The sequence below is a fragment of the Euleptes europaea genome, chromosome 7, assembly GCF_029931775.1.
Source record: "Euleptes europaea isolate rEulEur1 chromosome 7, rEulEur1.hap1, whole genome shotgun sequence".
In the NCBI taxonomy this organism is placed as follows: domain Eukaryota; kingdom Metazoa; phylum Chordata; class Lepidosauria; order Squamata; family Sphaerodactylidae; genus Euleptes; species Euleptes europaea.
In genome coordinates, this window is record NC_079318.1 from 68194516 (window position 1) to 68207471 (window position 12956).

The 12956-nt window shown below is 41.3% G+C and overlaps 1 protein-coding gene across 4 annotated transcripts in view; it reads left to right on the forward strand.

The window, feature by feature from the left end:
• EML6 (EMAP like 6) overlaps window positions 1–12956 on the forward strand; it is a 157379-nt gene that overhangs the window by 77458 nt on the left and 66965 nt on the right. For all 4 annotated transcript variants that reach the window (XM_056852697.1, XM_056852698.1, XM_056852699.1 and 1 more), the window contains exons 12-16: window positions 191–297; window positions 3262–3380; window positions 5672–5858; window positions 7724–7829; window positions 10182–10275. In XM_056852697.1, the coding sequence (XP_056708675.1) occupies window positions 191–297; window positions 3262–3380; window positions 5672–5858; window positions 7724–7829; window positions 10182–10275 (613 nt within the window). The remainder of the gene's footprint in view (window positions 1–190; window positions 298–3261; window positions 3381–5671; window positions 5859–7723; window positions 7830–10181; window positions 10276–12956) is intronic.

Sequence of the window (12956 nt, forward strand, 5' to 3'; positions counted from 1 at the left end):
GTTATCAGGCCCTTTGGTGTACCTTGGTTTTTTAGTTTTGTTTTTTTGTAAAACTGGAAATGTTCTTGGTTTCCAGCACAGTGCTTTAAAGTGTTTGGAGATTTCACATTAATTATTCCTGGGAACCGGGCTTTAGTTTTTAATTGGCCTTTGATGATGAGCATCATTTGGTGTATTTTCCTTTATGCAGAAAGTGGCATTGATTCACACAGCGAAGAATCTGATTCTGATTTATCTGATGTGCCAGAGTTAGACTCAGATATTGAGCAGGAAGCTCAAATCAACTATATCCGACAGGTGAGCTTCATGAACTTCTAGTGCTGTAGACATATCTCCGCATACTGTGGAGCCTGGTATAGTGGTTAGAGTGTTGGACTAGGATCTGGGATACCCAGATTCAGATCCTCAGGATCCTATGGAGGCTCACTGTGTGACCTTGGGCCAGTCACACACTCTAAGCCTAACATATTTCACAGAGTTATTTATTGTGAGGATAAAATGGGGGAGGGGGTAACAAATGCTGTAAACCTGTTTGTGCCCCTACTGGGGAGAAAAGTGGGGTACAAATATGAAATAAATAAATGCATTCATTAAGCCGAGGGATTTTAAGTTTTAACAAAGGAAAAAGTTAAGTGAGAGAACTGAACTAGGCAGTCTGAAGTAAGAAGTGGATATCACAATCCCAAGGGAAGTTGCAGCCTTCTAAACCCATTGATTTAAATGAATCTATAAGATTATGTTCAAATTTTAGATTATGTTTAAGAATCCAAACTGAAGTAAGTAAAAAATGTTTTTCCTTCCTCTCCAAAAGATCAAGGTAGCTTATAACAAGTGGAGGGGGGATCAAAAATAATACAAACCACAATGTATATTAACCATGGGAACCTTCAGTTAATCTGAAATTCTTTGAGCAAGCAAGCACATTTATTGGCAGATTTTTTTAGAGAGGAAAACTGTAGCTTCTTGCTAGCTAAGATCATCAGGGCCCAGGTCTGGGGTCTTTTCTGCTATTTGTGGAAGTCAGGTAGGTGGTAGCTGGGCATTTTTGGTGGTAGTTAGGGGTGTGTAAAAAAAAATCTGGTAAATTTCGGACTTGGGTTTATTGGAACCAATTTTTTGGGGGAAACATAAAATAAGCGAAATTCCCATACCGATAAATATGGGAATTCAACGTTTTTCCAGGTTTTCCGAAAAACTGGGTCCAGTAAAGTCTATGGGGCTTTCCACAGCTCCTGGGGGGCATTTTTGCAGGTAGAGCCCCCAAATTTTCAGTGTGGCTCCAAGGGACTCTCCTTGCAAGAACCCCCAAGTTTGGTGAAGATTGGGTCAGGGGGTCCAGAGATATGGGGTCTGGAAGGGGTCGCCCCAATCCTCCTCCATAGAAAAGAAACAGCAAAGTGGCTGTATTCAGATTCTTTAGTGGGAACTTCACTATGTATCTCTATGGAGGAGACGGGCTTTAAACCATGGGAAAGTTCCCCCAGGAGCTGCGGAAACCTTTTCCCGAAAAAGCCGGCTATTTAACCGGCTTTTTCAGTTTGCAAATTCAGCTTTGCCATCCTCCCCAGTTTTAGGGACTCGGTAAACCCGAATCCGAAATTTACTGAAATGGCTTTTGTTCAGTATGTTTTTGGTTCAGGTTTATCGATATGCACAGCCCTAGTGGTAGTACCATGTCTTTGGAACACCTTCCCCAGGGATGACCCCTGGGCACTGACATGTAATTGCAGTGTCAAGTGAAAACTATTTTATTCTCTTTTGATAAATGTTAAGTTGTTTTGTTGTTGTTACTGCTTTTTTTAGTATGTGCACTCTTGAATTGTTGATTTACTGTTAATTATTTTTTCATTTTTATTTTAAAGGCTTATACACTTTTTAAAATACTATATATGTATGATAGGGTGTAAATGGTTTACTTTTCAGTGTCATTATTGAAGAAAAAAATACTGATTCGTGTGTTGTATCCTCCTACAAATCTTACAAAGGGATTCTTGAGGCACCTGGGCAGAGACATAAACTTTCTGTACCAATGTCACTCTGCATAACTGTTGCTCATGCCAGGTTCTGAGATCCTGTTCTTGCGTACAGTGGCTCGAATCCAAAATAGCATAAAGTTGCCTTCCCTCATTTAATGGGCTTCTCTGCTCATTCCCCCTACAAGCAGAGCTCCCCTGCTCCCTCTGAAAGCTGAAGGAACTTCTAGTAGGGCTTCTCAGGGGCACAAGGGTCTGAGGCAGGGGAAAGACAGGAAATGGGACCCACTATGTGAATTAAGCTGCTTTTCATTTGTATGGGAGGAGGGTTGAGTCCAAGCCTGTGTTTCCTTATAATACTTTGCAAGTTCACATAGGCGTACATGAACCTTACAATAAACTTACAGTGCAATCCCTATGAAAAGTTGCTCCAATCTAAGCATATTGCCTTCAGTGGGCTTAGACTGGAGTAACTCTTCATAGGGATTGCACTGTTGGTGGCTGAGGCCTGTGTTCTGTCAATTGCTGTAAGAAAGAGAGAGAGAAATGTGAGGGCAATGATAACGGGAAGAGAACATACCAAAGCATGGAGGTCTAGTTGGAAAATATAAGTAAAGGGTTATGACCCTTTAAATAACAGAGTTGTACATCTGCATTGTATGTTACCAATTTATGATACCAGCACAGAGATGTTGTTGCAAAAGTCTCCAGTGTTTTTTAGCATCTTGACACTCACTGACTGCAGAGATGCACCAAAAGATGCATTCTGATGCTGTTTTTCGGTGTTCTACTTGATTAAATTGATGTCACAGCACCTAGTTTCATACTGCGCCGGCAGCTGTGCATTTCATAACCATCTCTTGAACAGATTAGCATGTTTAATAACCGTATATCTGCGGTACATGTTAGCAGAGAAAATCTGTCTCCTGGTCCTCTTGACATTTACAAACCGCTTAAATTTCCTGTATATATTATATATGCTGTCAGAACTCAGTGAAGAAATTTGTTCAAGAACTATGGACAATTTACATGTTATTAAAAAACAGAATTAAGATGGTGCAAAAAATGGAGAACACACACACACATTTTTCATGAGGTAATTGAATGGTGTTAGCTTGGCCTGTTATTAGAATGGAAGCTTCTCAGAAAAGTCGGATTTTGTCACGCATTCCAGCATAGTGATACTGGTCTTACAAACTGTCGGGCAAGCTGGCAACACAAATAACAATAAGCAACATAAAAAACTGAACTTGGAATATGTAATTAAGCAAAACTGTTATTCTTTTAGGTTTACAAAGAAGATCTACCTCAGCTGAAACAGCAAAGTAAAGAGAAAAACCATTCAGTGCCCTTCCTTAAAAGAGAGCGAGCCCCCGAGGACAGTTTAAAGCTGCTGTTTATACATGGGTATAACAATTTTTCAGTAGTGACTGCTCTTGTCTTTTCACTTTTATAGACTGCAAATTACAACAAAAGGTAATCCAGCCTTAGAAAACCAGAAAGAGCATCTAGATTCAGAACAATGGCTGGAGTTATCATAAAACTAAGAAACACATTCGGTACTTAGGAGGAAGCTGAATTCTCTTTCAGATTGTTTGGTTATGATTAGGACCCTCCTTTTCTCCCCCACCACCCTGTCAGCAATAGATTAACTATGGACATCTGTTATTACTGCCCAAAGAACTGGTAGCTGTTTCCCACAGGTAGTTATTGTCCAAGGACTACTCTATATATTGTCTTCATTACAGGGAGGAAAATAGAAATGGCCCTTTCCATGCTGCCACCTCCACCTATAGTATGGCTAACCATGTGATTCTGATGCTTGCTTGAACAGTTCCGTGCCACTGAAGGTGGCTGGTATTCCTGGCTTGAAACAGGAAGGAACCATGTGATAAAGACACTATGGAGAAGTTGTCACATGGAGGCCTCTTTCATCTTCTTCCATGTGGTAGAGATAATGGGTTGGATGTTACGGAAAATTCTGCTAATGGAAGGGGGCAACTTGTGCTGATTTCCCCCCCACACACACACACTGCAGAATTTATGCTTTGTGGGTGGAAATCCTTTGAAAAACAACAACAAAAGAGGGGGGGAAGCCAAATGGAACTCAACCAGAGTACTGATTCTAAACCAAAGAGGTTGAGCTGAAAAATGCTAAAATTACAAATATATAAATTTTAATAAGGTGCACATTCAAGTTAAAAACATAGGCCTCTAGCATAGGCAAAACCTTCACATTCAGTGTATACAAACATGAACACCTGCGATGTACAATCTTATATTGACCAAAGTAGGATCCAAAAAAGACCAGACGTGTTTCGGCCTAAGAAGGCCTTCCTCAGTGGTCAGTAATATAGTTACAATTTAGCTCACATCCTGATAATATAATTATATCATAACAGTAAAAAATGTATAAAAGCCCTTCTAGTACAGTGAAGCTCCCTGAATGTTTATTTATTTCTTATATACTAGAACGTGGCTTCCATGTCTCACCTTCTGTTGCATGTCGGGCTCTTAAGGATGTGTATACATCAAGCAGTGTAATAGGTCCTATGTGCTAAATTATAACTATATTACTGACCACTGTGGAAGGCCGCCTTAAGCCGAAACGCATCTGGTCCTTTTTTGGATTTTGGTCAGTATAAGATTGTACATCGCAGGCGTTCATGTTTGTATACACTGAATATGAAAGTTTTGCCTATGCTAGAGGCCTATGTTTTTAACTTGAATGTGCACCTTATTAAAATTTATATATTTGTAATTTTAGCATTTTTCAGCTCAACCTCTTTGGTTTGGAAATCCTTTGACCCATGGAAAAACTCCAGTGGATCCAAGCAAATCTATTAATACATATATTTAGATGTTTTTTCTCCACACTGGGGACCCAAAGTATTTTACAACATTATTCTCCCCTCCTCCATTTAGGTTGAAAGTGACTGACCCAACATCATCAGTGACTTTCTATGGCAGAGCAGGGATTCAAACTTACATTCTAGTCTGACACTCTAACCACCCTACAGGAGGGTAATTTGTCGCTTAGAAGAAGACAAAAGTGTATCTACCCCAGTTCTCTTAAATAATATTGTGTTTGTATACCTTCATATCTTTGTTGGGTTTCTCAGTTAATTTCTGAATCACTGATTATTCTAACTGGCTGGAAACATTGATTGGGCTTTGTTATAATTGGTGTGATAGTTCACACAAAACTAAAAACCACAAACAATTTTTGCTTAGTATTGTGTAGAAGCCATCTACAGCTTCCTGTCAGAATATGAATTTATACACATAGGAGACCAGACTACAAATACCTTTTTTCCATGTGTGGAATTTGAAAAATCAGATGAGGGTTCATAGTGAAATTGGAAGGAAAACAGACAGAAGCAAGGATGTTAGACGTGTAGCCATCTAACAAATGCATTTGTTACTAATAATTATGAATGTCACTAAACTGGTACGGTACTTTTCAGCTTGTATTTTTCATTCATCACAGGCTTTCATCCTGGCCTTTTTATTAATGTACCACTTCTCATATTGATCTCTTGGAGCCTTCATAATAAGTATAGTACTTTGTTTCATTAGTCACTGTTTTCAGCATAACTTGTTCATTATAAGGGCAGGATCATAGTCTTAAGTTTCAAAATGTTACAAGGGCACTTGCTGAGATAATTAACGGTTGGTATTTTTTAAATCCATTTCAGTTACAGAGGCTATGACTGTCGAAACAACTTGTTCTACACACAAACTGGGGAGGTGGTTTACCATATTGCTGCTGTTGCTGTTGTGTACAACAGACAACAACATACCCAAAGACTGTATCTTGGTCACGATGATGATATCCTCAGCCTAGCCATCCATCCAGTGAAAGACTATGTTGCTACTGGCCAGGTGTGTATTTACGAGCAATGATACTGGCAAATCAGACTGAAAAGATGGACTTTTCCAGCGTGCCTTGGAAGAACAGGAAAATCTCTGATTGTTGAAACTACATATTCATGTTAGCAACTAACTTTTGTAAAATTTAGGCAATGCAACTTACCTCTTTTGTGATTTGCAGCCCAATCCTGAAGGTGGGAGCAGATCTACTGCGGCTGGGAGTGGTGCAGCCACGCCACCCCCTCAGAGGCTTCCCTGCTGCCACAGAGGCAAAAAAAGGCTTTTAAAAACATAAAAATAGGGAAAAGGGGGGAAATCCCCCATTGCCTACCACAGGGCAAAGGGGGTAAGGAAGCTGCCTAACGGCAGCTCCTCCCCCAGGAATATCAGCAACCCCCCCCACGTCGGTGTGGGCTTTCCCTTCCAGGAAATCCCTGCTGGCATGGCTGCGCTGGTGGCAGGGGCTGGCAGCGCCCGAGCACTGGCATGTTTGGCCCCATGATAAGGTGGCACCTATGCTGGCACGAGGTCACACTGCTCCAAATGAGCATTGCCCCACTTCAGGAATGGCCTCTAAGACTGCTTACTAATGTTTTTTAAAAAGAAACTCACAGCACTGTGAAGGGCTTTTAAATCTTCTTTAAATATATGTTTGGCTGTGGCATGCAAGTAAGTCCGTTACTTATAAATGCTATGAGCACTGATTGGTATTCCACTGTAGCTAACATTCCCTTGTGAGAGACATCAGCCTGAATCCTGCTTTATTGACCATTAGGTACAAGGTGAAGAACATCTTGTTAACCTACATTTTAAACTTTTTTTCACACTACAATCTGATTTTTGCATGCAGTTTCTGTTTACATTGCTGAGTATTGGATTTATTTTAGTTTTAGTTGCTGACTTTTATAGATTATGCTTTTATTTCTCTGAACTGAATATTGTAAATAAAAAATAATAGAGGGCATGGTTATCTATTGCAACAGGAGAGGAACAGACAGGCGAAGGCTCAAAGGAAATACAGGTTGGGGAATGTTAGAGTCATTTGACGGTTGGATGTCTCAGAGCATTAATCATAGAAATCATTTGTTAGAGTTTGACTAGGGAGAAGCAAATAGGAATGATGATTCACGTACCATCCTCTTCAGCGCGATAATACTGGTCAAAAGGATGACCCCAGAATAGAATGTAGAAAGGAGGAAAGAAGTGCTTAAAGGCTAAAGCTCAGTGGAGCTATCGCCGAAAGCCAAAATAATATGTGAAAGACGAAATTGTAAGAGTGGCAGGAAGAACATCAGAAGAGGAGAGAGACAAGTGAAGCTGGACTTCAAAGGGGGAAAAAATACCGCAGCTAGAGCTATCAAATGCTGATTGGCACAGGGGGCTGCTGAAGTAGAATCATGAAAATGAATTTTATGTAAGAAGCACACTTGACCCTGGGGCATGCCACAGAGGAAGGCCAAAGAGACACACGAGAATGATGGGAATGCTGATAGGCACATGCTGCGTTTGGAGACAGGAGGCAAAGAATGGAGGGAGTGGAATGGGAATGGAGAAGAGGGCAGCAGGGATGAAAATGCTTCTAAACATGAAAGCAGGGCCGATAGATTAGAAGGCTTTGGATTAGATCAAATAGTGGTCAGGAAGCTTAGATCAGCTCTTGAGAAACGAAGATAAACAGCATGTAAGAGATAGCAGACTGGGAGAAATCAGGAAGTTCTTTTTCTCCACAATGCAAAAAAAAAGTTTTATTAGGATACATAAACAGCTTGGTGGGTATTTTATAACAAAAACCTGGATGTACTATTTTAGTAAAATAAACAAATATAAATACTGCCATGTCTCCCTGTATAGCTTCTAAGATCAGTACTCTTGTTTAGGTTGGAAGAGATGCTGCTATTCATGTTTGGGATACACAGACGCTTAAATGTTTGTCATTGCTAAAAGGCCAACACCAAAGAGGAGTGTGCACACTTGATTTCTCAGGTAAGCAGCCACTAGAAGGGGAAAGGAAAGCAGTCAGTCGATTAAATGTTCTCTGTCCATATAAGAGCATCTTTTGCTCCCTCCAAGTGATGCCTAATTCAGCAAGACATGCCCAAGGTCCGTTGTCCTCAGAGTGACCTCTGATGTGGAAACAAAAAGCATCACAAATCAAGATGAAATGGAGGTGCAGCAGTCAATCAGGATCTGGGGATCCGGCAAGCTCAAGGCATCAGTCCTGATAAACTCACAGCCCATTCCGGACCTCAAACGACGAAAGTCCTTTGGAGACCAAAAAGGGGCTGTGCCGGTGTACGCCGTCCAGGTGCGCTTGGATGCTGGTGGGGAACCCGGACGCTGGCCTCCCTGCGCTGCTGTGGCAACGCCTCCCAGGGGCGCCGGCTGGACCTTCCGCCGGCATCCTACCAGTGCAAAGCCCTGTGCCAGCATCCCAGGGGGCATTCCCGGGGCATGCCGGGGGGTGGAGCTGCCAGTAGGCAGCTTCCTGTCCCCTTTCGGCCTGGAATGCCAGCGGGGTGAACAGTGTTGCTGCACCTGCTTTTTTGCAAAATGCCCCATTTAAAAATTAAAAAGCCTCCGAAAGTCTTTTTAAAAATGGAAAACACCTCGGGAGATGCCACTGTCACGCCTCGGCCACGCCGTCCCCAGCCACCGAAGGCTCAGGAATGGGCTGTCAGTCTATCAGAGCTAGGTGTGTGTGTGCCTAAGGGCAAAAGTAAATATTATAAGAAATTAGGAGCTTCTGCCAAACTCTCTCTGTGTGTGTATTTATGTGTGTGCATTTCCTTCCCCTTTCCTTGTAATGTTAAGTGCAATAGCATGATGTCATCATTAAAAAAGTATATATTTCTATTCTCTGTGAAGATATGGATGCTAAGCACCGAGTCAGTAGTCTGGCCAGTTGCTCAATAAGAATTAAACCTGCTCCAAATGGCTGGCAGTTGGTACTTGTTTTTAATTTTATTAAAGTTATCTCTGTGCCCGCCATCTACCAGCTTTCATCACAATAAATGTATCATAATCTTGAGTACCACAGGAGACCTGGTTGTTTTTGCTGCAGGGGACTACTCTTCTGGAATGCTATTACTGTTGACTTGTGTTGATAAAACATTAATGTGTGCCCTCTGGTGGCTAATTGGATGTCTCTTGAACTGAACCTGAGGAAACAGAGAGAATGTTTCATGTGGAGGCTGACTTCTTTTAATCAAAAGCACTCTCATCCATACCTTTGCTTCTGCCAAATGGCACCCACCATTTGATGTTGCATTTGTTTCTCAGTATATTTCAAGGGATGCGGAAATGCCTCGTCCAAGGTTTCCTTGGCTCCTTCAGGAGCATTTTGAGGGCTGCTGTCTCAGTATTAGGGAATTCTCATCTGATTTTAAGAGGGATTTGAAGTAAGGGATTTCTCTGTGTATCCTGTTTGGGGAAATGACAGGGTGAATCTCAGTCTGATGGGAGAGTCATGCAGCAGACCACCCTTCTTACTCCCTCATCATTCATACACACAGGGCTCACTCCAGCATTTGTGTGTGTGTGTGTGGGGGGGAGGCTGGCAAGAGATCATCAGCTGGCAAGCCTAGCTATCTAAAAGCAAGAGGAAAGTAAAAACCACATGGTTCTTTTGTTTTAAGAGAGCCAGCGAGGTATAGTGGTTATGAGCAGTGGTTTGGAGCGGTGGACTCTGATCTGGAGAACCAGGTTTGATTCCCCACTCCTTCATATGACCAGTGGAGGATAATCTGGTGAACTGGGTTGGTTTCCTCACTCCTGGGTGACCTTGGGCTAGTCACACTCTCTGAGCCTCACCTACCTCACAGGGTGTCTGTTGTGGAGAGGGGAAAGGAAGGTGATTGTAAGACAGTTTGATTCTACCTTAAGTAGTAGAGAAAGGCAGCATGTAAAAACCAGTTCTTCTTCCTCCTTCTCTTCCTGTAGGCACCGATTTCCCTTTTAGTTTTTGCACAGTGCACGCTGGTTGTAGTGGCTTTATGAATAATAATTATATGGTAATAATAATGGTCCTTTATACTAATAGCTTAATAGTGCAGTCCTAAATGGAGTTGCCCTATCCACTGAAATCAGTGGCCTTACAGCAGTGTAACTTTGCTTAGGATGGTACTGTAATGCTATTTCCTGATTTGCCTTGAATGGGAAAAGATGCACCTTTTTGCAAAAAGGTTTGGGAACCTTTGGTAGTTAGTCCAGACCATGCTGTGGTTAAACAGAGAATCAGGTTTGTCTGAGGGTGAATGTGATTTAGTATACTATTCCAATATCACATTTTAATTCAAGAAGTATTAATTTTTGATTTTGCAATTTGCTTTTATGTAGCTGATGGGAAATGTTTGGCATCGATTGGGTTAGATGATAATCATACCATTGTTCTCTGGGACTGGAAGAAAGGCGAGAAAATGGCAGCAACCAGGTAAAGAACATTCTCACTCTGACATGATTTCTGACATCCTAAGATGTATCCTTTAATATGTACTTTCTGGCCAAAATTCAGGATTCCAGGGTTTTAAAATGCATGTGCCTCTTGTTAAAACGTGTAAGAGGGGGATTCCTCAGGTTGATGCACTGAAATCTTGGTTGGTCTGGAAGCAAAATAAGTTTGCACAATTTGGGAAGAGTAGGAGGGAGTGAAAGCATGCAACAGGAGGGGAGAGCACATGAGCCCCCAGCCTGTGCCTCTAAACTAAGGAATAGGAATAGAAGGGTTGAAAATGAAAAGCATTTGAATCCGATGAGTGATATTTTCCTTCCTGCTGTGCTGGAGTGGAGATTCCCTCTCTTGAGTACATCTGTTGTGCAGGTGGTGGGCTTCATGTGGTATAAATAGATTTTCAGGTCTCTCCTGTTTCTGCCAGGCCACCTGTTTCGCCCCCACTCTCATCTTCCCTCTCCCATATTCAATTCAACGTTTTCTAGAGATATGTTTTCCTGTCATTTGCTGAGAGCTTAGCTGTTAACCCAGCAGTGACTGAGGCTGCTATCCTTTGTGCTAAGGATGCAATCCTTTCCTAGGAGTGAAGTGCCTGGTTGTCTTATAAAGTCCAATGATAGACAACAAGGAGGAGGTTAAGTTAAAGCAACAGTTCTTTATTTAGCTAAACACAGACCTGGGGTGAAATAACCCACAAATAAGATGCAGAGTTACTCACCAGAGAACAAAGGAAGCTCAGTATCATTTATGCATTCGGATGGAGCAGTCCCAATCTGCTGACAAGCAGATTGATACACAAAAGCTCCAATACACATTAGGTGTCTACTTTACATTAATTAGCATAGCCTATAGGTATTGCCCGAAGGCGTCTTTAAGCAAGTGCTAGGTCTTGTGATCTAGGAAGTAGAAAACACATTCCTGAGGTTTGAGGTAATTCAGAGCTCTCTACTGGTGAAAGGCCATACCAGGCAAGCAATGTAATTTGTTGGCCTCTTATAGTTGTGGATGCCAACGTTCCCAAAGCTTCCATGTGTGTGCGTATGAATACATAGTGTTCTATACCAGCCCTTATATCTGGGCATTACAGGAGTAAGCCCTCTTGAATAAAATGGGACTTACTTCTGAGTAGACCCGTGTAGACTTGCTCCTTAAGAAGCTTTTATAACTGCCTGGAGAGCTAAAATATCGGGGATGAGCTTGTCCAGGTGCTGACTTTTTAAAATAAGTGATCTCAGCTCACCTATTAAACTACATTCTCTTTTTAATACTGCAGGAATGAGCAAAGGACACCATACATTAATCAATAACTACCTTGTTTCTGTTGATTTAACTGTTATTTGAAATATTGGTTTAATTTTTGTCCTTCTAATTATCCTTCTAATGTGGTTCAATTACTTATCACATATCTTCCTTCTGAGACTGCTTAAATATTTAAAAGCTGCTTCTTTATCTACCCAGTGGCTTACACATTACCCTTTATAGCTTTCTTTAATTACTTTGACCTTTCTCATGTTATGTCTTGAATGTGCTGAAATTCAGCTGTTTTCCAGTCATTAATTTCTTCTTAACCCTTTTCTGGACCCTGTATGCTATCTCAGGCTAGGTTTTTAATATATACTTAAATTTGGGAAGATTTTTAGTTTTCAAAAAGCATGCCTCTAATATTTAGGTCAGATACAGAAACGTTTTTGCCTGGCCAATGCACAGGTACAGGAAGTGATAGTCCAGAAAGGGTGGGAAGGACAGGCTTTCTATCTTGCATGGAGAATACTAGAAAAAACACCAAAAATCAATTCAAACAGAGATCATTAATATAATTACAAACTCAAACATACAATCAAACACATTATCTACGTTAAGACAGACTGGTCTTTTTTTTTTTTTTACAGTCAATGAAATCTATATCACATTCAGAAGTTCGGCCCCATGTTCACTGAATGAATGTGGAGCGGAACTGGATACCACTCCCTGAACATTCCCATTATTTCTATGTGTCCATCTGAATATCTGCAGAGAGCTCTTACACATGTGCAGTCATACAGGTATGTAGGAGCCTTCATGTAATTGAGACTCTGCTTTTTGTAGCATTTCCAATCATATGAAGGAGCCTATTGCATACACTTATTTACATGTAGAGACTTGCTGCTGACATTCAGCTAAACATGCAGGCATTGGAGGATAGCCAATAGGGACAACTCCATTCCCCTTAGAGTTTCCAACCTCCAGGTGGGGCCTGGAGCTCTCCCAGAATTGTGTAGAAAGACAGCTCTACACCCCAAATCAATTGCGGCAGTGTTCCTACAGTATAAGCCTTTGAAAACTCAGTCCCCAGTAAATGTCTCTAATTTTGTGGTCTGAAATTATTCGTTGATACATAATTTTTCTCTAGTGATCATGATGTTGTGAATAAGTGAATGAATGGAACAAGGGTCTGTTTGGACAATAGTTCTTATGCACAGGTGGGAGATGTTATAATGAGAACTTAGGAAGATCTTCCAGGCTCCCCAAATAACTTGTGAAGGAACTCAACAGGCTTAGTAACAAAACAGCGTCTTCTTCCCAGACACCACCAGGAAGCCTCTCCTCCAAGCATTATCTCTTTCTTGACTGTAGCTTTCCTTTGTAACTCCTTACTACAGGAGTGAGCAGACCCCTCCATCGAC